The following is a 24,206-nucleotide window of genomic DNA, read 5'->3' as shown; positions in this document are numbered from 1 at the left end:
CGGGGATTTAAAAAAAAGGGGTTAATACATGTACAAAATATGCATTAAGTATTCATCTATTACTCTCCTACCATGGTATTGGTGATTTACTATTCATCACATGGTCATATGCAATATGAGATCAAATTTTGTTTTTCTTCGTGGTTTTGATTTCATACATCTCATCCCAAATATCAATTCCTTTTTTTTTTTAATGAATATTGTTTATGCATATTTGACGTGTATCCAAAAAAAAAAATCCTTAATCTTACATTGCGTTTGGAATTAGTAATAATAATCTTGATCACATCATACAGAAATATATCTCTTTTTATATATTAGACCAATGGTCCGAATGTATAAAAAAAAGACTAATGGTCAAATGTTAGAGAGATTTTCATGTGAAAGAAGAACCGACAATCACAATCCAATTAACACAAAGTAGCTCTCCCACATCTCTCACCCAACGCCAATACCTATCAACGTTGATATCTCACCATCCAACGGCACCTAAGCTTCCGATATATTTGAACCAACCACAGCCGTTGGATCAAAATTTACCCCTTTCCCTCTTCTTACTCTTTCATAAATAAATCCACCTTTCTTCTTCACTCTCACCCGTCTCACTACTACTTCCCCTCCTCTCCTAACCCCGATCGAGCCATCGTCGTCGCACTCGATCGTCCCAATCTCGCCGGGAATCTCTCTACACTGTGAGTTCTTTGTTCACTCTTTCGAGTCTCGTTTTTGTATTTGTTCTCTATATGTACGCTGAGAAACCTAGGGCGTATGAACAGATATGCGACTCCTACTACTCTGACTGTACTACTTTGATCGAATCCTTATCCTCCAAATCTCTATTTGATCTCGATCTGTTTCATTTGTGCTCTTTTGACTTGAGTTTTGATTTACAATCACTTGAATAACGTGGTGTCGTTTGAATTCCGTGACGAATTTGTAATCGGAGTTGTGTTTTTGGATTGATTTGTTTGGATCTGATACAGATTGTTCAGTCTACGATCTCCAGATTTAGTTGTTGACATCCGATCTAATTTCATCTGGATCTGATACAGATTTGATTTACCTTGGTTCTGTGTTGTTCATGTAACGTTGATTTCTGATCGAGATCCTTGTTTGTTGTGCATTTGGTTTTCAGATAAATAGAAGATGAGAGAAATCCTTCACATTCAAGGTGGTCAATGTGGGAACCAGATTGGTTCCAAGTTCTGGGAAGTTGTATGTGATGAGCATGGCATTGATCCAACTGGTCGTTACGTTGGAAACTCGGATCTGCAGTTGGAGCGTGTTAATGTTTACTATAACGAGGCATCTTGCGGAAGATATGTTCCCCGTGCTATTCTCATGGATCTTGAGCCTGGTACTATGGACAGTGTCAGGACTGGACCTTATGGTCAAATCTTTAGGCCTGACAACTTTGTTTTTGGGCAATCTGGTGCTGGAAACAACTGGGCTAAAGGGCACTACACTGAAGGAGCTGAGCTTATTGATGCTGTACTTGATGTCGTACGCAAGGAGGCTGAGAATTGTGACTGTCTTCAGGGTATGTAAACTCTTAGTTTCTGTTTTCAGACCCAATAAAGTTTACTGATGAAGGTCTTCGAATTGTGGTTTTGATATGCATTTTATGTACTTTTTTTCTTTCAGGTTTCCAAGTATGCCACTCGCTTGGTGGAGGTACTGGGTCTGGAATGGGAACTCTACTCATATCTAAGATCAGAGAAGAGTACCCTGATCGAATGATGCTCACTTTTTCTGTCTTCCCTTCACCAAAGGTCTCAGACACAGTGGTCGAGCCATACAATGCAACACTTTCAGTTCATCAGCTGGTAGAAAATGCTGATGAGTGCATGGTTTTGGACAATGAAGCCCTTTACGACATCTGTTTTAGAACACTTAAGCTGACCACTCCTAGCTGTAAGTCCCTTCCATGTCCTTTCTTATCTGCAATTGTTTTGTGAAATTTGAATCACTGATCTCGCAACCATGAATGTTGTTGTTTGGTTATTTTTAATGCGTCCTTGATTAAATTTTCAGTTTTGATTCTTTCTGCCTCAACTGTGTGCTGATGTCTTGTGATGGCTTGATTGCAACAGTTGGTGATCTGAATCATCTGATCTCTGCAACCATGAGTGGGGTTACATGCTGTCTTAGGTTCCCGGGTCAGCTCAACTCTGATCTGAGGAAGCTCGCAGTGAACCTCATCCCTTTCCCTCGTCTCCACTTTTTCATGGTTGGTTTTGCTCCTCTCACCTCCCGTGGATCGCAGCAATACCGCGCTCTCACTGTCCCTGAGCTCACCCAACAGATGTGGGATTCAAAGAACATGATGTGCGCAGCGGACCCTCGTCACGGGCGGTACCTAACTGCCTCGGCCATGTTCCGTGGCAAAATGAGCACAAAAGAAGTGGACGAGCAGATGATAAACGTGCAGAACAAAAACTCTTCCTACTTTGTGGAATGGATCCCGAACAACGTGAAGTCAAGCGTATGTGACATAGCGCCTCGAGGTCTCTCAATGGCATCGACTTTCATAGGGAATTCCACATCGATCCAAGAGATGTTTAGGCGGGTGAGCGAGCAGTTCACAGCTATGTTCAGGAGGAAAGCTTTCTTGCATTGGTACACAGGGGAAGGAATGGACGAGATGGAGTTCACTGAAGCTGAGAGCAACATGAACGATCTAGTGTCAGAGTACCAACAATACCAAGACGCAACTGCGGATGAGGAAGGCGAGTATGACGAAGAAGAGGATGAAGAAGACATACTGGATCATGAGTGAGCCTGAAATATTTACCCATTTTTTAAGTACCCGTATCATTTTCTTATCCTTGCTCGGTATATGTTTATTGAGTTTCGTATGTCTTGTTTGTGATGGTCTGTGTGTAAAAGTGAGGTCGGATCTAATATTTTTTTATGTGTGGTGTTGTTATAAATGGAGTCCATTGTGTTTTTTCTTTCTTTCATTCTTTTTCTTCCAATGCTCTTTCAACTTTCAGTGATTTGGTTTCCACACTAGAATGACGTAAAAATGTTGGTTTTGACTGTCGCCGGACCAAGTTATCAAATTATGCGTGAGAGCTTGTAAGGACCATTTGGATTTTGGTAATAAGAAGAACCGAAGTGTATGCTGTATATATATATATAGCCCCAGATTCATAATGCACCATTTTTAAGTTTACACATTCCGCTACACATTTTTAGCATTCAAAACAAATTATCAAAATTTTAATGTTTTCAAAATATGATTCGCACTAGAAGAACCTGACCAAGATGGCCACATATTGTAGATACTAATAGTTAGTAGTATTATTTCAACAAATCAACAACAAAAAGAACCTGTAACCAATAAACCCTTTTGTTAGTATCAGAATCAGATTGAAACTAAAGACGGTTTGGTAATTACAAAATTAAAAATCTTAATTTATAAAATTTTCCCTTTTTTTTTTTTAACTAATTTGGAACAAAATAAAAAAAAATTCGGCTGGGACGAAACGGGTCCCAAAGCCTCTCACCCCGGAAGGAAGGTGCGTTAGAAGAGAGACTCAGTCAGATTCAAAGAGAGACCGAGAGAGAGAATCGGAGGAGAGAAATAGAAGAAAAAGGAAGCCATGGACGACCAAGAGTTTCGTAGCCTCCTTGATCTCTTCCCCGTCGTACGCTCTCGCGACCACCGTGTAAAATCTCTCTTCTCTCTGTTATCTCCGTAACACTCTTTTTTGCTGCTACTGTTCCGCGAACTTGATTTTTTCCTCTAAAAGAACCCTAATTTCCCCTCAACTTCTAGAAGTTTAGGTTTCGAAAAGGGCTTTTTACTAGCAGGTGTTCATTTTCCTTTTAGGTCGGTCTAATCAATTCCCCTCCTGAAAAAATTCTCTCTCTCTGTTATATGGTTTAGTAAAATTGATCACTGCTCATAGCTTGTGATCGAGTTTTCTTAAGATTGTGTTAATACACAATTACAAATGTCAGTCAGTATATATATATATATATATATATCTGATTTGCTCACTGTGTTCTGGTTTTTCAGGCTGATTTAGACTCTTCAAGGCAATCAACTTCACAGTCTGTTGTGGACCGAGAGGTATATTCTGAGATCTTTAAAGGTTACTACACAGTCAAGATTGGGTTGTGATGGAACTTGGTGTCACTCAACGCAGGTAAGTGAGTGGCATGATGCACCGAGTGTTGCTGAACCGAAAGCTTTGCAAGATCGGAAGACTGATCAAGGTATACTTCTCTTTCTCTTTTTTTTTTGGTCGGCTAGAATTGCATTAGCTACCAGCGATATTCAGCTGTTTCCTGTATTCTGCAAAGTGCTGTCTAATATAGCTCTTTCAGATTGTTTACATAGAGAAATCTAGGAGATATTGTTTTCCTTCTTTGAAGAGAGCAATCAAATGTGTCTTAAAAGAATCCTAATCATGTTACCCTAAAATTGAGAACCAAGTTAGAGTAAAATTTCTCAGGGTAATCATGAATCTATGTGATATGTTTTTCGATTAAGAAGATTGCAAAAGGCATCTTGATGTCTACTTGGTAGCTTTTCTTGTGTGTTTCAAGACAGACTAGGTGAAAAAACCCTCGTTATAATTGGTAATATTGTCCTGTCTGATTGTCTTAGAATTGACATTTCATCCAATTATAATTATATGGTATAATGATGTGATATGTGTTTTCCTCAGCTAACCTCGGATATGTTTTTACGTGATCTGGCCATTATCTGGCTGTTGTTTTCCATTCTTGGTTTAGTAAAAACAGTATCTCCACCTATTCATACATCCTTTTGCTTAACACAGACTGGTATCTGTATGCTACTGTTGTACACATATATAGCCAGATTTTAAGTTGTAGAAGCAACCATTTTTTTTTTATTGTTGTGAGTAGGATTTCCTTATGCTCCTTTTCCATATCTTTGAGCATGGGCATTGTCTTTTTTTTTTTATCTGCCTGCTTTTGCATCCCTTAACTTGATTAGTGGACTTCTTATGACAGATAAATTCTGGGAAAAGCTGAAAGCGGCTGCTGGAAAGAAGGTAACTATCACCAGTGACTTTACTCAAACGTTTCTAGTTGTTGAATGAGATTTATAATCTAACTTTTGCCAGTTGAGATTTGGAGCTGATAATATTAGTAGATTAAGTAGTCTTGCCATTGTCATTGCATTTGATGTGGAATTGTGAATAAGAGATTTGCCAGATAATGGAGATCGATGTATATGTCTTGTTATCAGCTTAGATGCATTTACTGAAAGAACATTAGTACCGATCTTCAATAAACGTCTCTGATCCTACCACATATAATGAAATGTTCTTCTATTGTAGATATGATTTTTGTTTCGATTTTTTAATGAACATTACATCTTTCAGGTTGGTGAGGTTGAAGCAGAGAGGTTTTGCAAGGCTTTCGAGAAACTACACAAGAAACTTGTATGTGTCGCACATTATCTTCTAAAGACGTTTATTGAAGATCGGTACTAATGTTTTTGACATTTTTTCTTCTCATGTGTTTTTGGTTTCAGGTGTATGAAGAATTGGATCCAGAAGCTGCAAAGCGATACTTATTAAACTCTTAAAATTTGTGTCTTCTATAGTTCTATACAATGTGCTTCCAAAAAAGTTTGGTAATGTGGAGACAACTTCAACTCTTGTCTTTTTGTTTATCGTAATTATGAGTATGCAAAATTCTCTTCTCGTGTTCTCTTAATTATGATTTTAAGTCTTTCCCAAAATCTCCATATCTGATCGGATCTTTTATTACTTTCTGTTTTTGTTATCTATAAATGCTAATTTCTCGTTTTTGTGTTTTTGATTTTCATGTCGAAAATCTCATTCTTGTCCCTACATTATATCTCCAGTTTTCCGACAGCCTCGTTCTGTTTCTTACATCTGTACACACCTCGTAAACTGTAAAGTCATAGTTAAAATACAGTAGTCTAGTCTATGGTAAGAAAATTTACAGTATACCATAGTACCAAATTATTTGAGTTTTAGATCTAAAAATTGTCGTCTCTGAAGATAACATCGAGTATGGTTGCAATTTCTCTTTCTTACAACTGTGGCTCATTAGTGTCAAATAGGGTTTTCGATCTCGATAGTTCTCTTTTTACAGCTTTTGTAGAATAATGATATGCTATTCAACCCAATCTTATTCAATAATGGAGCATGAAATAGCTTTGTAATAATCTTACATCTTTCACATCCAACTCTGTGTAATAGACTATAGCTTTATGATTATTTCAATTTAACAATGATGTTCAACTCATCCTTTCTTTTTTTTTTTTTTCTTTGGCATCAACAATGATGTTCATTTTATTATCATTATCAGACTATTCGTACCACACGAAATTCCACCAGTTTCATATTCAAATCAATGGGTAGCAAAGATAATTATGCGTATCATACACTAAAGTACTAAACACACCCATATTAAGTATATTATAAAATAGAAATATCATGGAGAAACTTAAGATTAAGAAGCAGCATTAATAATAACTATATTCAAAGACTTGTTGTCCAACACTCTTAAAATCTCATTCCGCCGGATAGAAAGAACACAGAAGTTACAATCACGGCAGATCACGTACGACGATATAATGTATATCAGTGTAAGAAGAAAATAAAATATGGTTCTTTTTGTTTGCACAAATGTATTTTATTCAGACGACAAAGATTCACAAAACTTGTAAAAAGTTATCTGTTGTGCAAAGGATTAGGACCTGTGAAGACCCTTCTCTTGCCATCTTCAAATACAACTTCACCGCCACCTTTATATGTAGTATATCTTGATCCTCTTGACGCAGCATTGGAATCAAGATGATGAAGCTCTGGATCCAAAATTTCAGGTTTCTTCAAGCTTCCATGAGTAGAATGGTGATGAATATTAGGGGAAGAAGAAGATGAAGCTTTAGCGTAAAGAAACAGAAACAAAAGAAGAAGAAGGATGATCAGGGCCACAGTCGTGATGTGTTTCCGAGATTTTCTTCTAGAGTAGTAGTTTCCCATCTCTTCAGAATCTTCAAGATATATAGAGAGAGTTTCTCTATAATAGATTTTTTTCAAGAAGGTATAAAAAGATCTGATCAAGATCTGTTAAATTCTCTCTTTCAAAGTCAGTCTAAAAGAATGAGAAGAGAGGAATGAAAGTGATAGAAGAAAAAGCAATGGGGCTTTTAACCTATGACTTGCTCCAAAAGGTTTGTTGCTCTCCCTTCCTTTTTTTCTGTATCACTTTCTACAAATAAAGAGAAGAAGAATTTTGTAAAAATATCATTATATTTTATAACAAAAGTTTTTGGTTGATATCATGTCCAGGGGTCTTAGCTGGATTAATTGGTCAAGTGGTAGTAATTAGTGTAGTTTAATATTTTTAGTTATAGTGGTTACTGGTAATTAGAGAGTAATGAGGGTGTGATCAATAATAAAAGCAAGCAAATAGAGATGGTGCATGGTAATAATGTGGAGGGTCAAAGTAAGAAAAGAGAGAAGAAGGGGCCAAAAAGGGGAATTGGAGTGATGATTCTAAGACTTAGCTTTCTTTGTGGAGAATGATGTTGTCTTCACTCCCTTTTTTCATTGTGTTATTTCCTCATCCACATTTACACTCACACATGAAAAAATCCACTTCCCACTTGAATGTTCCCCTCCATTTTATATGTACATATATTTTTGCTTCTCTCTTTATTTTTTTTTGGGGGGGTTTATTATGGATTAAGAGAAAGCAAAAATAAAATAAAACTATATCACATATATGGATATGACTCCATTATACATACATCATCTCACCTTCAATATTTTTCAAGTAATACCATATGTATCTCAGTCTATCCTCATTACGTTTTTTTTTATATATAGCTAATTTGTGAACATATCCCATGTAACTCGTTTTTTATTCAACATCAGACAAAACCATGAATTAACACATTTTAGAAGAGCCAGTAGTATGACTTAAAACTCAAATTCCCACAAAGATAAAAAAAAAAAATACCAACTATTCCATTTTCCTCTCGTCTTCACACTTGTTCTCTTCTTGTCAAATGGCACCTCTGATGTTATATCAAGCAAATATACGCGTGTGTCGACATACATTCATCTTCAACTAACTTGTGGATACATAAGTAGGCATATATATCAATCGTGGGTTTAATTTGAATATTTGTCTCTAAAACTAAATTATAAGTTATAGAAGTACTCATCTAAAGATATTCGAGATCGAAATAAAATCTTAAAGATAATCATTTAATTAAAGAGCTCGAATCAATTAAATAGGTAGAAAACTCAAATTTGCAATAGTATATAATGATCATTTTAATATTAAAGATAATATGGGAATTTTAATAACAAATTCTATCCTGTGAAAAATATTTGCTATGAGAAGATTCCAACGGACATAATATTTACTATATATTGTATTTAACTTGGCGTGCATGTATTGAAATTACCAACATTTTTCTCTTACCATTACCCAAAATCTAGATTTTATCTTAAGATACATCAAACACCGTCTTTTTATTATGCCTTTTCTATAAAAAGAAAAAAAAACAATTTTAGTAGCTTGAATATTATACCAATTTGAAAACCATAAGCATGTAAAATATAAGAACAAAGTTGAGATTCAGATGTTACGACAGTAAAATACTTGACAAACCGATGTGAATGAACAAAGCATTCTACTTAAAAATAAAAATATTTGTTAAGCTTCGTTGGCTCCCTTTAATAAAAATTATTTGAGTAATCAAAAATAATATTAGACGATCAGTTCAAGTCTAAAAAAATTGAGAGAGAAGGAATAAAACATTAGATAATTGGATCAAAAACATATTCAGCCTTCCTGCAGAGATGAAGAATCGATTCAAAAAATTTTTTTTATAATGAAGAAACATTTTGTTAAGTTAAAGGCTACATATCGTTTAATATATATTTAGTTGTCAAATCAAAATTAAAGGGTAAATAGAATCAAAAATAAAAAGAAAACACATGACAAACAAGAGAGTATAAAGCTCATAAACATTAACAGACTCAAACAGCAGGAATACAAAAACACTATTCGTAGTACAACAAAAACAATCCGCGGTCTTTACCGCGGGCTGAATATTTTATTTTAAAAAAATTTGCAAAAAAATTTATTAATTAAATTATTATAATAGTTTGTGATTGAAATTGTTGGTTTAGAATCTTAGCAATTTTTTCAATTTTTAATATATTTATTGAAGAAATGATATAAAAAAAAACTGAGAGTGTAACAATGAATAAAATAGTTTAAACCTTTGATTATAGACACCTTTGAAATAACTTAAGCCTTTAAAGAATTCATGGCTTGAGGTTTTTTTGTTAAGAGGATAAAGATTTTGTTAATGGAATATTTTTTTGGTTTCGATTTTTTGTTTCTGTATTTAATTTAGATAGATTGATTATCCATGTAACCCTGCGATTTTGGTTAATTAATATAGTAGGATTTTTAATTTTTAATAATTACTAATTATCTTTATAGTCTCAGCAGTTTTAGCCTATATTTAATAATTTCTAATGGCAATTACATGTAATTTTTTACACTTTTTAAGGTTATTTTTAATTTTGTACTTTTCAATTAATATAGTAGGATATGATAATAAATTTTCAAATCATGGGATAATAAACGTTACACTTGTCTGAAGTTAGTCAACAATAATTTTAATTGCATACTAATTATTATAAAATAAGACTGATTTAATAACTTAAATATATTTGTATAACTAATTTTTCTTATAAACAATAATGATTTCACTTTAAATATGTTTTGATGATTGTAATATATATCAAAACCCCAAAAAAATATTATTAATAGGACATGTGTAGTTTGATAAGAACTCTTTCATTTACATTATAATCTGCAGCTGTTTTAAAATATTTTAGTTTGATCTTTAGCTATTAAAATAAATGATAAAAAGGAAAAAAAATAAAATACTGGAATAATATAATTCATGTACATTTATAATTAAATCTACAAAAGATGGATAATAGTGTACTTGGTTTAATTTTTTTGAATTTAACTAAAATTAACAAAAAAAAATAATTATAAGATTTGAGTTTAAAAGATGACACATGTCAAAAGGAAGGAGTGTCTATTTGTCAACTTCTTAGAGCATGTGATTAGAGAGGGTTCTCTACTTTATTATAAAAATTATTATTAATAGGACATGTGTAGTTTGATAAAAACCTTTTTATTTACATTATAATATGAAATCATTTTAAAATACTTTAGTTATTAAAATAAATGATAAAAAGGAAAAAATAAAATGATGGAATAATATAATTCATATACATTTTTAATATAAATATCTAATTAAATCTATAAAAGATGGATAATAGTGTATTTGGGTTTGATTTTTGAATTTAATTAAAATTAACAAATAAAAATAATTATAAGATTTAAGTTTAAAAGATAACACATGTCAAAAGGAGTAATGTCTATGTGTCCACTTCTTAGAATATATGATTAAAAGAAAGTTCTCTAATTTATTATATAAGAATATGATTAAATTTTTCAGTTCTGTATAAAATCATGTTTGTATTTAGTTGATACAAAAATATCCAAAAATCCAAGTATCACCCCCAAATATATTTCGATAAAACTGGATTGAATACGGTTTAGGGAGAGAGAGAGATTCATACATTACTCGGTTCGAATACGGTTTAATTTGGAAACCCATAATTTTATTTGGGGTCGAGCGCGCGTGAAGTACACGCGGAAGGCCTAAGAAAAAAAAAAGGGAAATTAAAAAAAAAATGCTGACTGAAAGAAAAGAAATGTCGATTTATTATTATTATTATTAATAATTGAGAGAAGAGGCAACAAACAAACCAAAACGGAAGGAAACAGAGTCTTTTTATTTTCACCTCATTGGTTCATCCAAAAAAATAAAAAATAAAAGACTCTCTTCGCTCTCTCAAACCCTAAAAACTACAACTCTCTTCGCTCTCTCGAAGCTTCTTCGATCTCTGTCCCCTTGTCGATCACTTGCAAAAATCAAAAATTTTTGGGCGGGAATTCGGATACTCAATACCCCCAAACCCAACCCACTTCCCCCGCTCCATACCCACCCGTTTCGATTTGTAATCTTTGGTGCGATAGAAGCTATAGGGTTTTCTCAACACGAAACGAGATCTGGCTTTGTGTATGTCGATTCTTTCTTTTACCAATTGAATCTTTGGCTTTGTTTAGTTTCTTACTGGTCTTTGTCTTCTTTTTTTTTCCAATTCCTCAATTCTTTTTGTTTCTCCAATCCTCAATTTTTTTTTTTATTGAGAGAGAGAGAGAGAGAGTCTAATTATCGTTTTTTAGTGATTACTTCGCAGTCTCATGATACTTGTTAGCTTTCATATAAACGAAAGGAACTTTTTTTTCTTCTTCTTCTTTTTTTTGTTGACTAGTTTCATTATTTCGAGCTTGAGCTATGATTTCGCAGATAAAAGTTGAGACTTGATAGCAGTTTTTGCTAAATTACGTTTTTTTTCTTTCCATACTTAGTTTTGTTGGAAACTTCATCAGTTTTTGCTCGCTATGAATTATGAGCTGGTTGATTACTTTTTAGTTTTTATGCTTCGAAATTGTTAATTTATCTAGTATTGAAGCTGAATTTGGTTTTGTGTACCTTGGCACTCAATGCCTCATTGATTTGTTTTTTACTTGTGTAGGATACATAATGCAGTGATCATGCAAAAGAAATTCAGAGTGCGATAGAGAAGATGGAACCTGAGCGTTTAAAATTCGGAGGTACATTGGTGTCAAAGTTGGAACTCTCTTCAGTCTGTGAAAGAGTTTTGTGTTGCTCCATGTCCTTTGTTTTTCCCTTGTGGGTCACCTTGAAGTCAATGTTTTTTGTTTATTTATAACTGCAGGTCCAAGAGAGTTGTGTGGTGCTGTGGATCTTATATCTCAATTCAAACTAGCACAGCACCATGAATTCTTTTGCAAGAAATCCCTTCCCGTCTCCCTGTCAGATTCCCATTATCTTCATAATGTGGTTGGGGACACAGAGATCAGAAAAGGAGAAGGAATGCAATTAGATCAGATTGTACAGAACTTATCACAGAGCCCGGAGACTAATATTCGCATCCAACCTTTTGATATAGATGAGCTTAAGGAGGCTTTCCTACTAAAGGATATGACTCCTGTTGAACTGCCTCCTGTAAGGATCTACTCTCTCTGTCCCTCTCTGTATCTTGCTGTTTTGAGTTTTATAACTTGGCATCCTATGGAGATGATTGACCTTTGTACTAGAACATGAACCTGCCATGTTTCTTCTTACAGGCAGAGAAGGGAGCGCCTACATTTCCGCCTAAGTCAAAAAGTGAGTCGAAAGATAAGGACAGGAAACATAAGAAACACAAGGACAGGGATAAGGACAAAGATAGAGAGCACAAGAAGCACAAGCACAAGCATAAAGATAGGAGCAAGGATAAAGATAAAGACAAGGATCGAGACAGAAAGAAGGACAAAAATGGCCACCATGATTCGGGTGATCATTCTAAGAAACATCATGATAAGGTAAGAACATGTCTGGTTGTTGAAGGTATCTGTCTTGGCAAAGAAGAATAGCTTAATGAAAAGTTTTGTATATGGTACTCTGGAGTTAGGCTGCTTTCTTGACCTGTTGACTTGGCATGAAATTAGCAGATCTAGAGACTGCTGCTCTATAACAGTTTTATTATAATATTTGATTGAGTTTTTCATATTATAGAAATGACGTGAAACCTTTTCACTAATGTTTCAGAAAAGGAAACACGATGGAGATGAAGATCTTAATGACGTTCAGAGGCACAAAAAAAACAAGGTAATGGTCCTCTAATATTCCTTGTTCGTCGCTGATACTCAACCTGAAATTTCCACCTTTCTTGCACAAAGGTGTTAGAGAACTAGTAATATGTCTTTAGTAAAGTGTATTGATCCGGCTCTTGGTTTAACTTGTTGCAGCATAAAAGCTCAAAGCTTGATGAGATGGGTGCAATAAGGGTTGCTGGGTAGTAAAGTTGTAAACATTCCAATTTTGTATTCTGCACTCAAGTAGGTGTCATGGAGAGGTTTAGAAGCACTTTTCAACTCACTGTAGACAGCTTATTAGGTAAGCATCTGTGTACTGTTATGTCTCTTTTGTACAATTTCTCGGTGTTATCGGTATTCCGGCATCCTACATAGAACATAAACATCTGTTATAGTCCAGATACTATACTTTCTTAGGGCAGATGAACCCATAATCTTGTTTTAAGGAAACGGTTTGTCGCTACAAATCTTGGCAGATACCTTCTTATATTTTAAGTTGTGTTGAACTGGAAAATTTGTCTCTTTCTGGGATTGGCTTTGTAGGTTAAAAGCCCAAAATGGTGAACTCATTCCTTGAAGAAGCAAGGGGAAATTTATGATGATGAAGAAGAAGAATTGAATTAGTATCGTAATTGATTTGGTGTCAGATTTGTAACATTTTGGTCTTTGGGGTGTTTTCTTCCATCTCTTCTCTGTCTATAAAAGCAATATACCCACAATATTCACTATTCAATATTCATGTATAATAATTTGTTCCTTAATATATGCTGTTGATGAAGGATCTGTCAGTGCACTCCACTTAAGTGTTTCAATATCTGTATCGCACTATTGACGTTGTGTCACATGTTTTACCTTAAAAAAAATGATCAAATATCAGAACTATTTTCTCAAAAAGATGTCGCTTTAATTGTAACATTTGCAGAGATCTCAAACACAAATTGTAACGCTGGAAGCCATCCCCACTAGCTCGCCATCATTTACTCTTTTCCATTCACCACCTATCATAAGGCAGCTTCTGCTTTCCTCTTCATCCTTCCACATCAGATTCTCGTTTGCTTCAGTTTCAGTATTGTCATAAGCATGTTCTGTATCCATCTCAGCCTCTTCCATATATGTTTCTGATGGGGTCACATCATTTGATTCAGAATCTTCTGCACCCTTCTTTGCTCGCTTAAATGGTGCTCGCTTAAATGGCGAGTTCTCCAATTGCTGCCTATTGCACTCATCAGCTCCTCTCTTAGCATTGTTGTTACCTTCTGCTTGTTTTGAGATGGTCTGAGCGTTCTGACAGTCCAGAAGAGGTAAACGTCCAGAAGATCCAATGATCCGAGGCAACATACCAATCGGACAAGGGCTCCATGTTTTCGCCTTTCTCCATCTGTTAGTGGTTTTGTCTGTGTCAATACCTTTCTTCTTTGAGAGTTGAAGTTTGACAAACTCAAGTCGCTTGCCTGCATTATCGAGATTCTTCTCTCGCTCAAGGAGCGTTGTAGGAGCTGTTACAAGCGTAGAACTCTGTTCCAATAGAACACTTGCAGAGCTTTCATGCATGAGAGGGAGTTTAATGAGCTTCTCCTTTAAGACACGGCCTCCCACAATCTCTGCTAGTAGAAATGCTGATTTCAAAACCAGTTTGTATCCTAAGGCTCCCAAGAGAAGACATCTACGAATAAGTTCCATAAGGAAAGTGCTTGGAGGTTTCACTTCTAGAGAACTGTTTCTCTGAAAATGCTTTGACCCATTGAGAAGACTCACAAGCCATGCAAACAAGAAAGGGACCTGCTCAACTTGAGAAACCTCTTCCACTGACTTTTCTGTAAGATGCACATTTAAAAACGAACAAACAATTCAATCAAGTTAAAAAAGATCTGGAAACAATATAAAGTCTCAGTTGAGATTCTTCGAAGTAGAAGCATGTAAGACAAACCAATAGTTACCGGTTTCATATCTTCTCCGTTCGTTATTTTGGATCATATCAAGGACTGCCTTGAGTAGAGTCAAAAGTAACTCAGGTTCTCTATTTGTGAACTCCATGATTACAGGTTTCCACTCATCTAGAAAGACCCTGAAATCTTGGCCAGGCTGATTCTGAAGTTCTGTCGATTTGGAAGAATCCAAGGCTTTGAGTAAAAATTCAAGGAGCACAGATGAAATTTCTGCGGAGAAAGAAGGGTATAACTCAACAAGGCTGCTTACTATCTTCCTTATCCTTTTATTAGAACCTGAAACCACAAAAATAATCCTAATGACCATAAAAATTTATAGAAATGAGAAGTGAAACACGAGGATGTAACCAAAAATTATTTCCCGCAATTAAGCTGGAAACATAATCTAGCGGCAACCGAAACTAAAGTATCATCTAAGTAATGTCATAATTTTGTAAACTTCATTAAACATGGGAGTCATAGATGGGAAATTCCGTTTTTTGCTTGGCATTACTAGCTCTATCCAGTACAAGGTCCAAAATACAAAAGATGAATTGTCTTACATTTTTCTTTGACCAAAGGGGAGTCAAATTGAGGACTCTTTTTAAGCTGCAAGGACAAAGCAAGTTTCCTGAGTTTGGATTTGACTTCTCTTCTGATGCTAGCTGTTCCATCTCTCTTTAAGGGAATCTGGTACTTCTGAGGCTCCCAATAATATGATTTTAACCATTCCAATGCCTACAAAGACCAACAAATGTATTCACGCAAATTAAGATCTTCTGTATCGTCCAAGCACTACAATACAGAAAACACCTTTCCAAAAAGACAATCAAAAGATTCTTTGAAAAGATCTTAAGAGCAAACGTTTTGATTCACAGGAAAGCAGGCATTCATGTATTCTGAAGCTAGTACTCGATATAAGGAAGTCTATAAGAATTAAGAAGGAAAAATGTGTACCTCATCTGCAGCATTCCGAAGCACCGAGAGTGCAGGGAGCTCACGGTGGGAGCCCTCTACAATCAGAACAATCAAATCAATCATAAGCATAAAGCAGGCATCAAAAACTATTGTACAAAACCAAGGAAAGGGAACCCAAAGAGTCTTACCATGACGTATATCGATTAATTTACGTGGGATACCGATTGCTCTAGCTGCATCAGCAATTGAAACATCTTCTCTTCTCCTTGTCTTTTCTATGACACAGTTCACAAGCCTTCATATATATAAAAATGCGAGTCAACAACAATTACAGAGAGCAAACCAACCAAAACATATCAAGAAGTCGGAAGCAAACTCATAGTCACCTGAGTATTCCCATACAGTATAGCATCTGTAGTAAATGCTCTGAATACAATGCATCTGCTGATTGTGTCTCTCTCCTTTCAAAAAAAAAAACAAGAAAATGAGATGAACATTCAAAAATATCATGGGGAAACGTTTTGAGGGATTAGAGAGACTTACGGAATAAAGCCATCTTTGAGTTGAATCTCAATGAGGGAACAAGTAACATCCACAGGCGCTGGAAGAGATCCTCTGCTTCGCCATGTTGCAACCTGAAATCCACAAAAAGAGATTAAAAAAATCTGTACTTTACAGAGATATCAAAGAACCATTAAGCTCCCTGTCCTAAAGCAGTAAGCTTGATTCAACTAATTCAAGCTCTGTCGAGTTAAAGCAGTAAGCTTGATTCAACTAATTTAAGCTCTGTGGTGTAAAGCACTAAGCTTGATTCGATTTAAGTAGCAAAAGAGAAAACACGTCGAGCAAAGCATTACCCTTTCCAAAGCAGAAGCGATTCTATCAGGAGAAGAAGAGAAGAGAGACTCTCTCACTGAGTCCCAATCTTCCCAACTCAGCCACGGGACCTGTTTGCAGCCGTCCGATGACGATTTCTGTTGATCCTGCTCGCCGAAATACGATTCGATGTCTGCTTCAATTCCCGCTAGCGCCTCCATTGAAGAAGAGTCTGCTCTGCTCCAAAGCTTTTTAGGGCTCACCAAACAAATCTTGGCAAACAAAAACGGAACACTTTCAACTAAACCCTCTCTAATGGCGTTACTAGGGTTTAGAAAAAAAGTCCAGAATTTTTTTTTCTTTTATTTTGCTTTTAAATTTTAATATTAAGTGAAAAAGAAAATAATATTTGCAAATACTTTTTTTTTTCCCTCTTACAAGATTCTAAAAATACTTTCATTTTTAGTTTTTTACTACTTTGGAGATATATTTCAATATTTGTATGTTAAATGCATTCGTTTTCTTTAATTTGTGTATAAAATCGTTTATTGAACAGTTTTCCTATAAAAATTGCTTTGGTTTATAGAATTGAATGTAGCAAGTAAGTAAGTAGCAACTTGAGAATTTCGTTTCCATTACATTAGACACCTCGAGAATCTCCAAAGCAAGTTAAATGAAGGAATGGACCAAGAATATCTAACTTCATCATCACAGATCACTGAATCCAATCCACTTGGTTGAGCATACAGAACTTCTAAAACCCCCCAAGTAAACAACCCCTCGAACAAAGGAAAGAAAGCCTTGCTGCCGCTACTATTTGACTATTAAGATCATACCCATTGCGAGTATATGTTTCTAGATTAACAATCATTTGGTGAAGATAATCCGGTTGATGACATCAACAGGTAAAGCGTAGGCTGGATCAATTGCTTTCACTCCAGGATACTCAAGGAGGGAAAGCCCTGCACCAATTTGATGAAATGAGACCACTTTGGCTTTTACATCAACATGAGCAGTTTAAAGAGAGAGAGAGAGAGAGAGACCAAATCAAAGTTACCTGCAACTCCAAAGTAGGTGTGAAAGATATCAACAGCGTCCTCTGGTCGGTCTGAGATGCCTCCATTGTCCAAATCCTATTCAAATTCAAGTTAAAATTAAATGAGATGAGAGATTTCAGTTAATTTAGCTTATTGGCAACGATAGGACTTTTCTTGACTTGTTGGAGACAAACCTGACAATCCAAGATAAACTTGGCAAGCTTTGCTTTGTCGATCCAGTGAACTCTATCTATCATGATTAGGCTCGATAGGACCCACCATGAATAGCAAACCTGGTAATAATAAGAATAAAAGAATGTGTAAGTACCAGTATACATAGGTCTCTCTCATTGGAGAGGAGCTTAACGCCTACATCAGGGAGTTTCTCAGGTCGTCCATTTAAGCCCCCAGTCTTTGTTTGTCTTTCACACAACCACCAACCAAGTAAGTCCTTGTCAACATGATGAAGACTCCCGGTGATGGCAAGAGCACCCACGCAGCAGAAAACTGCAGTAACAGAAGAAACAAAATCTGAATACTATCTACACAAGGGCGTAGCAATAGCACGTCAACTACAGAAACGATAAACATCCGACTATGCAGTCATTAGAATAGTTAAATGGCAGTGATGGGATCAGCCTTGTTAATTTAGTAAAGTCATCTATAACACTAATTGCAAGTAACAATCAGGTAGATGACACAGAAATACTCAAGTAACATATCATACTCTGTCCTGCATGGGACTCTGCCCCAGGTGTGCACCCAAAACCACCATCCAGGTTTTTGCAACTCACAATGTACTCAACGGCCTTCTCCACATTGATTTTGTCGAGACATTTCAATATTGAGAGACAACATATAGCAATGTACGAAAACCTACATAAACAAACTTGCAGTTAAGATTCAACTAACTGAAATCACCAACAAGAAATATGTCTTCGTAATGCATGGCCAGGAAGAATACCTTGTATCTATTTCACCCCACATATCTCCTGAGAAGGACCCATCTTCATTCTGCAACCCCGCAACATCTAATTTTGTGTATAGGAAACCATAATAATATATATCATCATTAAACAATATGAACGTTACCCATGACTATCAGTGAAGAAGAACGAGTTAGACATCAGCAAGAAGCTAGTGGTAAAGGATACAACTTGATACTTTCCCAACGTCAAGAATGTTAATTTTGTCAAAGAGGGCCAAGATTTGTACAGCACTGAGTGTATATAGGATATGTGGATCGTGTCCAGTATTACCGGCAAAGCCACCTGCTCAGAAAAACACAACTTTTTTTTCAATTTCAACTGCAGCAATGTCTTACGATTCAGGATGAAAATGTGAAACCCCACAACAATTTCGAAGCAATCTCATGATTTTCCGAGACACCTGCTTTCACTGCCTAACCCATTTATCCCTTTTTATTTTGTCATTCTATCATTAAACATATAGAGCTGATCCGTAATTCATATGGTAAAGAAATATGATACTCTATTACACACCAGATTCATGCTGGCAAGTCATGATCCATGAAACGACTTCATCTTCAGAAACAGTGCCCAGCTTGTCGAGTAAGTCCAGAGTGGTGAGTCCCCAGTATGCACCATTCATTCTCAGATGATCCATCACCACAGACTCAATACTCTCTTTCTTCTAGCAAATTCAAAAGCAATTGAAAAGAAGGAGATAAGTTATATAATAATCATAGTGACATAATACAGTGAGAATGAAGAATGGTTTGATATAGTTTCTAGTTACTTACCTTTTCTGCCATCAGAATGTAACGTACATGCTTGTCAGCTACGAGCTGACCCATCTGCCATAAAACATTCACAGCAGATTCAGTAACTTCGTACAAAAGGAAGAAGTAGCATAAAAAGACTTAATTAGGCTCGATTCAAGCTTAAATTACTTCAATGGCGTATCAGTAACACCTGATCAACTCATCTATAGTACGAGATTAATCAAAAAGGAACCTTTATTCCAAATCAAAACCAAAAGCTGCATTCAAATAACAAAAACGAGACCAAGCTGAACTAGTACTAAATCCTTTAAGAAGAAGACAAAAGCCTGATGATGGTCAGGACAAGAGATAAAGAGTGGTTTTACCTGGGAGGAAGAGGTAGAGCTCATCATCAGCTTTGAGCGAGACGAGAAATCGCAATTCGGAGACTCTTAAGATCGAAAGAGAAGAAGAAGAAGAAGAAATTTAACCTTTTTTTTTTCTCTGATATCAAACCTTCTTCCTTAGCCAAAGGGTTTAGCGGAAATCGCGAACCGGGATTGAAATTTAACCCGGTCGAACCGGTTTTGTCAATTGATTTTTGATTTTGCGTTGCGTTGATCGGCCAATAAGAACGAGAAAGGAAATTAATGATTGGGAAGCAGGAAGCTGAATCATCAACGCTCACATAGGTGGAGGGAAATTGCGAACCGGGATAAACCCTTGAAATTCTAATACGGTTAACCCGGTTTTATCAAATTATTTTGATTTTCACGATGCGTTGACTTAAATTAATCGGCCAATAAGGAGAAATGAAACAATGATAGGGAAGCTGAATCAAACAACAAAACTCACACAGGTGGAGGGAGATCCTTGATTGTGTCAAGCTTGTTCATCAATGGCGCTTAGACCTCTGGATTCATTCTTCTTCATCCTCTCTCTATTCCTTCTGTTTACATCGCCTTCCGACTTAGAGTCCGCTACTCAGGTCTGTGTCTTTGAACCTTGTAATGGCCAGTTAGCAGCTTCTTTCTGGTTGAGTTTTGATCTTTCTCTATTATGAACCCGTTCATCGCATCGAGTTGGGTTTGTTAGAAGTATCACTGAAAGCTTCATCCACTTAATCAGTTAACCCATCTAGTTCTTAAGCAGAGTAACAGATGGTTTTAAGTTATTTTGCTTAATCCAATACAGTGTCTTTAGAGAAACTAAAGTAGAAAAAAGATAAAATCTTTGGGGATTTGAATTCGTTTATCCAAATACTAATAAGAAAGTCAACTATGCTGAACTGTCTCTGATGGGGATTTGAATGTGTTTGTTGCAGTTTTGTAGTGCAGGGAGAGATTATGGTGGGGTTTCATCGACGAGGATTTTGATCAAAGGAGGTACAGTTGTGAATGCACACCATCAACAACTCGCTGATGTCTATGTGGAAGATGGAATTATCATCGCTGTGCAGCCAAACATTAAGGTCTAACTATCATTCCCTTTCAATGTATATCCTTCGTGTTTGGTAGTCAAAGTTTCAATTTTTTTGATCTGCTTGTTGCTATATATATGTAACAACAGGTTGGGGATGAAGTCACTGTACTCGATGCTACTGGAAAGTTTGTCATGCCAGGTTAATCAATCGTTACTAGTTGATAATTGATACATTATTTGGCTTTCATTTATACTGATCCTTGAAGCATATAAGTATGTTTTCCTCGTTATAATGTAAACAGGAGGAATTGATCCCCACACGCACCTTGCCATGGAATTTATGGGTACTGAGACTATTGATGATTTCTTCAGTGGTCAGGCTGCAGCATTAGCTGGTGGAACAACTATGCATATTGACTTTGTTATACCTGTTAATGGCAATCTGGTGGCTGGTTTTGAAGCCTATGAAAACAAATCCAGAAACTCGTGCATGGATTACGGTTTTCATGTGGCAATCACAAAGTGGGATGAAGGTGTTTCCAGGGACATGGAGAAATTGGTCAAGGAAAAGGGTAAATGTCTCTTGACTTATTTAATGCCTCACAGTTTTGGTGTTTCTTTCCCTTAGTTTCCCCTGTTAAGATGAAACTGAGTGCATGTGCATCTCTAAATTATATAGGTATCAACTCTTTCAAATTCTTCCTAGCATATAAAGGATCTCTGATGGTCACTGATGACCTCCTCCTGGAAGGCCTTAAAAGGTGCAAATCCCTCGGTGCCTTGGCGATGGTTCATGCTGAGAATGGAGATGCAGTGTTCGAGGGACAGAAAAGAATGATAGAACTGGGCATTACAGGTCCAGAGGGTCATGCTCTTTCCCGGCCTCCTGTGGTAATTTGACTCCAGCCTTTTCCATTATATAATACTCCCTCATAGGCTCATAGCTTTTTTCTCTTCTCCCATATTGGCTCTCTTAACCTTTGTTCAAGCTAATAAAGTCAAGATCCTTGTTGTACAATGGCAGCTTGAGGGAGAAGCCACTGCTAGAGCAATTCGTTTGGCTCGTTTTGTTAACACGCCTCTCTATGTTGTTCATGTGATGAGTGTTGATGCAATGGATGAGATTGCTAAAGCTCGAAAATCAGGTCTTCTGTTACAACTCCTGTAGGACTAAATTTTTTTTTTCTCATTTCTCATTGTCTTGAAATTATCCTGATATTAATCAATCTTCTATTCGAACAGCCACTAGTACACTAACATATGGGTAGATTTACAAAGTACCTTTCAAATTGTTATATAGTACTTAGCTCAATAAAAATGAAAAGTTTTTTGTTATGTATTTTCAGGACAGAAGGTTATTGGAGAGCCTGTTGTGTCTGGATTAATCCTTGATGATCATTGGCTTTGGGATCCTGACTTCACAATTGCGTCCAAGTAAGAAATCCATCAGGTCTGTTAATCAAAGTGATTCCCATTTATTCTTTCAGATCTTTATAGTTTTTCTCAATATTTCAGGTATGTCATGAGTCCACCTATCAGACCAGTAGGACATGGGAAAGCCCTACAAGATGCCCTTTCAACAGGAATCCTCCAGGTTTCTTTCCTCGCTGTGAATAACTACTTAGAGTAACATGACCTATAACATATAACTGAAAGATCCTCCTAACACTTTTTTTCTCCTTTCATTGGTGTAATCGCTGCAGCTTGTAGGAACTGATCATTGCACTTTCAATTCTACACAAAAAGCTCTAGGACTTGATGATTTCCGCAAAATACCTAATGGTGTTAATGGTAATAACTAACTTCACTGGTTTTTTGCTTTCTGTGCTCTTTGTTTCTGTTTACGTGTAGACAAATACTTTGAACTTGTTCATATATAGGCCTTGAAGAACGGATGCACCTGATATGGGACACGATGGTGGTAAGTAGTTGTGGACTGTCTACAATCTTATTTCTTTACAGAAGTTTTAATCGTTTTCTGTATCATAATCCAGGGTTCTGGCCAAATCTCTGCTACAGATTTTGTTCGAATAACCAGCACCGAGTGGTATATTTGCTCTCTCCCTGCTTCCTTTAGTGTTGAAATATGTTTTTGCTTTCCAATGAGCTTAAAGCCTTAAACTAATAAGTCATGTGTTTACATTTGAAATTATTTGATCGTCAGTGCTAGAATTTTCAACATATATCCACGGAAAGGAGCTATCCTTGCTGGCTCGGATGCAGATATTATCATATTGAATCCAAACTCGAGCTACGTGATTAGCTCAAAGTCTCATCATTCAAGATCCGACACAAACGTCTACGAGGGCAGAAAAGGAAAGGTAATATACATTTTTGCAAATTCTCTTTACTGATTGATATGTATAATCTGAGTAATAGAAGAAAGAACCCGCTTATTTCTTGGGGACTTGATTGATAAATCTCAGGGGAAAGTTGAAGTGACAATAGCAGGAGGAAGAATCGTATGGGAAAATGAGGAGCTTAAAGTTGTTCCAGGAAGTGGCAAGTATGTAGAGATGCCTCCTTTTAGTTACCTATTCGATGGGATTGAGAAATCAGATGCTAATTATCTATCTTCTCTTCGAGCTCCTGTTAAGCGTGTCAGAACTGAAGCTACATAAAAATATGCATATCAGTTGATTCTATACGAATATATGTACATAGCATTATTTGTATTAAAAAAATACTGATAGAGTGATTATGAATAATGTCCACGTAAAAGCTACCCCTGAGTTAATTAGCCTATGTTCTCTTATCAATGATGGTGATTCGAAATCCAGTAAAAAACCTGGCTTGTAGGAAACAGACAGCCCAAAGTTTGGTCGGTGGCTTTGAGAGGAGAAGTCTCATCTTTGATGAGCAACAGAAAGTTCTCTGGCTTGTGAATATATGCGAGCACTCAAATTGTAACACAGAAATACAACAAAGTTGAGAGAGAAATAAGTTGGTGGACGACATAAAAGGGTTCTTGTTCCTTTTTTTCTTCTAAACCCATCTTCTGGTCGTCGAGTCGAATAAATATGTTTTTATGAATTGGCTCGAAAACAAGGCAAACCGTGGGAAACACAAACGATAAATATTGTTTAATAAACACAAACATAAATATTGTTTAATAAACCGTGGGAAAGACAAACGATATACACGCAGAGAGAGAGATATAGAGAGAACACATAAATCAAGTTTCCTTATCACATCATAGAGATTCGAGATCAAAGATGTCTAAAAGGTAAAAAGCAAGCGAAATACAGAAGTCTAACATCTTGAACTAACATAGTTCCAAAACTTCACTACCTTCTCCACTGCTAGTTTCATCTCGTTCAATTCATCAGACGGAGGCTCACCACGTCTAAAAGACTGAACTTCCTCCAGTACCAACTGTTTGAATCAGAGTCAAGCGACATAAGCACATCATAAGTGTTACGCAATGTCTGGTTCCCTTCCCCAAACGAGCGAATATAAACTTTAAATTCTGGTTTCATGGTATTTATCACTTCCAGCCACCTGAACATCGACATCAAGCGATACATCTAACACAAAAAACAATCAACTGAAAAAAAAAAAAAAAAAAAA

The 24,206-nt window shown here is 36.1% G+C and overlaps 7 protein-coding genes across 8 annotated transcripts; 4 read left to right on the top strand and 3 right to left on the bottom strand.

Annotated features, from left to right (window-relative positions):
• On the top strand, nt 539-2,978 carry LOC104705499 (tubulin beta-6 chain-like). Its single transcript, XM_010421512.1, has 4 exons — nt 539-692; nt 1,136-1,540; nt 1,645-1,914; nt 2,094-2,978. The coding sequence occupies exons 2-4, from the start codon at nt 1,147-1,149 to the stop codon at nt 2,777-2,779; spliced, it is 1,350 nt and encodes a 449-aa protein (XP_010419814.1). The 5' UTR covers nt 539-692; nt 1,136-1,146; the 3' UTR covers nt 2,780-2,978.
• Nucleotides 3,457-5,765, top strand: LOC104705498. Its single transcript, XM_010421511.2, has 6 exons — nt 3,457-3,674; nt 4,028-4,081; nt 4,158-4,227; nt 4,993-5,033; nt 5,367-5,426; nt 5,519-5,765. Exons 1-6 carry the CDS (start codon nt 3,609-3,611, stop codon nt 5,570-5,572), a joined length of 345 nt encoding a protein of 114 aa, XP_010419813.1. The 5' UTR covers nt 3,457-3,608; the 3' UTR covers nt 5,573-5,765.
• On the bottom strand, nt 6,478-7,276 carry LOC104705497 (CLAVATA3/ESR (CLE)-related protein 22-like). The gene has a single exon (XM_010421510.2). The coding sequence runs from the start codon at nt 6,999-7,001 to the stop codon at nt 6,690-6,692; it is 312 nt and encodes a 103-aa protein (XP_010419812.1). The 5' UTR covers nt 7,002-7,276; the 3' UTR covers nt 6,478-6,689.
• LOC104705494 (mediator of RNA polymerase II transcription subunit 19a) lies at nt 10,852-13,576 on the top strand. 2 transcript variants are annotated; one of them, XR_754322.2, is made up of 7 exons: nt 10,852-11,149; nt 11,670-11,748; nt 11,874-12,163; nt 12,286-12,522; nt 12,749-12,808; nt 12,949-13,096; nt 13,339-13,576. XR_754322.2 is itself a non-coding variant. In XM_010421509.2 (6 exons), the coding sequence occupies exons 2-6, from the start codon at nt 11,721-11,723 to the stop codon at nt 12,997-12,999; spliced, it is 666 nt and encodes a 221-aa protein (XP_010419811.1). In that variant the 5' UTR covers nt 10,852-11,149; nt 11,670-11,720; the 3' UTR covers nt 13,000-13,098. The 2 variants fall into 2 exon arrangements, 1 of the variants encoding a protein (XP_010419811.1); XM_010421509.2 differs by lacking the exon at nt 13,339-13,576 and having other exon boundaries at nt 12,949-13,098.
• Nucleotides 13,649-16,794, bottom strand: LOC104705493. Its single transcript, XM_010421508.2, has 8 exons — nt 16,496-16,794; nt 16,182-16,273; nt 16,025-16,099; nt 15,827-15,933; nt 15,678-15,733; nt 15,284-15,458; nt 14,733-15,017; nt 13,649-14,609 (listed from the first exon to the last, which is right to left on the bottom strand). The coding sequence occupies exons 1-8, from the start codon at nt 16,673-16,675 to the stop codon at nt 13,723-13,725; spliced, it is 1,857 nt and encodes a 618-aa protein (XP_010419810.1). The 5' UTR covers nt 16,676-16,794; the 3' UTR covers nt 13,649-13,722.
• LOC104705492 (geranylgeranyl transferase type-2 subunit beta 1) lies at nt 17,019-19,706 on the bottom strand. Its single transcript, XM_010421507.2, has 10 exons — nt 19,601-19,706; nt 19,254-19,307; nt 18,994-19,144; nt 18,646-18,762; nt 18,456-18,522; nt 18,219-18,367; nt 17,865-17,998; nt 17,686-17,784; nt 17,512-17,587; nt 17,019-17,416 (listed from the first exon to the last, which is right to left on the bottom strand). Exons 1-10 carry the CDS (start codon nt 19,625-19,627, stop codon nt 17,322-17,324), a joined length of 969 nt encoding a protein of 322 aa, XP_010419809.1. The 5' UTR covers nt 19,628-19,706; the 3' UTR covers nt 17,019-17,321.
• LOC104705491 (dihydropyrimidinase) lies at nt 20,031-23,381 on the top strand. Its single transcript, XM_010421506.2, has 13 exons — nt 20,031-20,202; nt 20,539-20,685; nt 20,784-20,835; nt 20,939-21,208; nt 21,316-21,527; nt 21,661-21,781; nt 21,983-22,070; nt 22,152-22,230; nt 22,340-22,427; nt 22,517-22,557; nt 22,631-22,683; nt 22,801-22,957; nt 23,063-23,381. The coding sequence occupies exons 1-13, from the start codon at nt 20,113-20,115 to the stop codon at nt 23,255-23,257; spliced, it is 1,593 nt and encodes a 530-aa protein (XP_010419808.1). The 5' UTR covers nt 20,031-20,112; the 3' UTR covers nt 23,258-23,381.

Source organism: Camelina sativa, chromosome 8 (genome assembly GCF_000633955.1).
Source record: "Camelina sativa cultivar DH55 chromosome 8, Cs, whole genome shotgun sequence".
Taxonomy (NCBI): domain Eukaryota; kingdom Viridiplantae; phylum Streptophyta; class Magnoliopsida; order Brassicales; family Brassicaceae; genus Camelina; species Camelina sativa.
The sequence above is the reverse complement of the archived record's forward strand: the minus strand, read 5'-3'. Positions and strand labels throughout refer to the sequence as shown.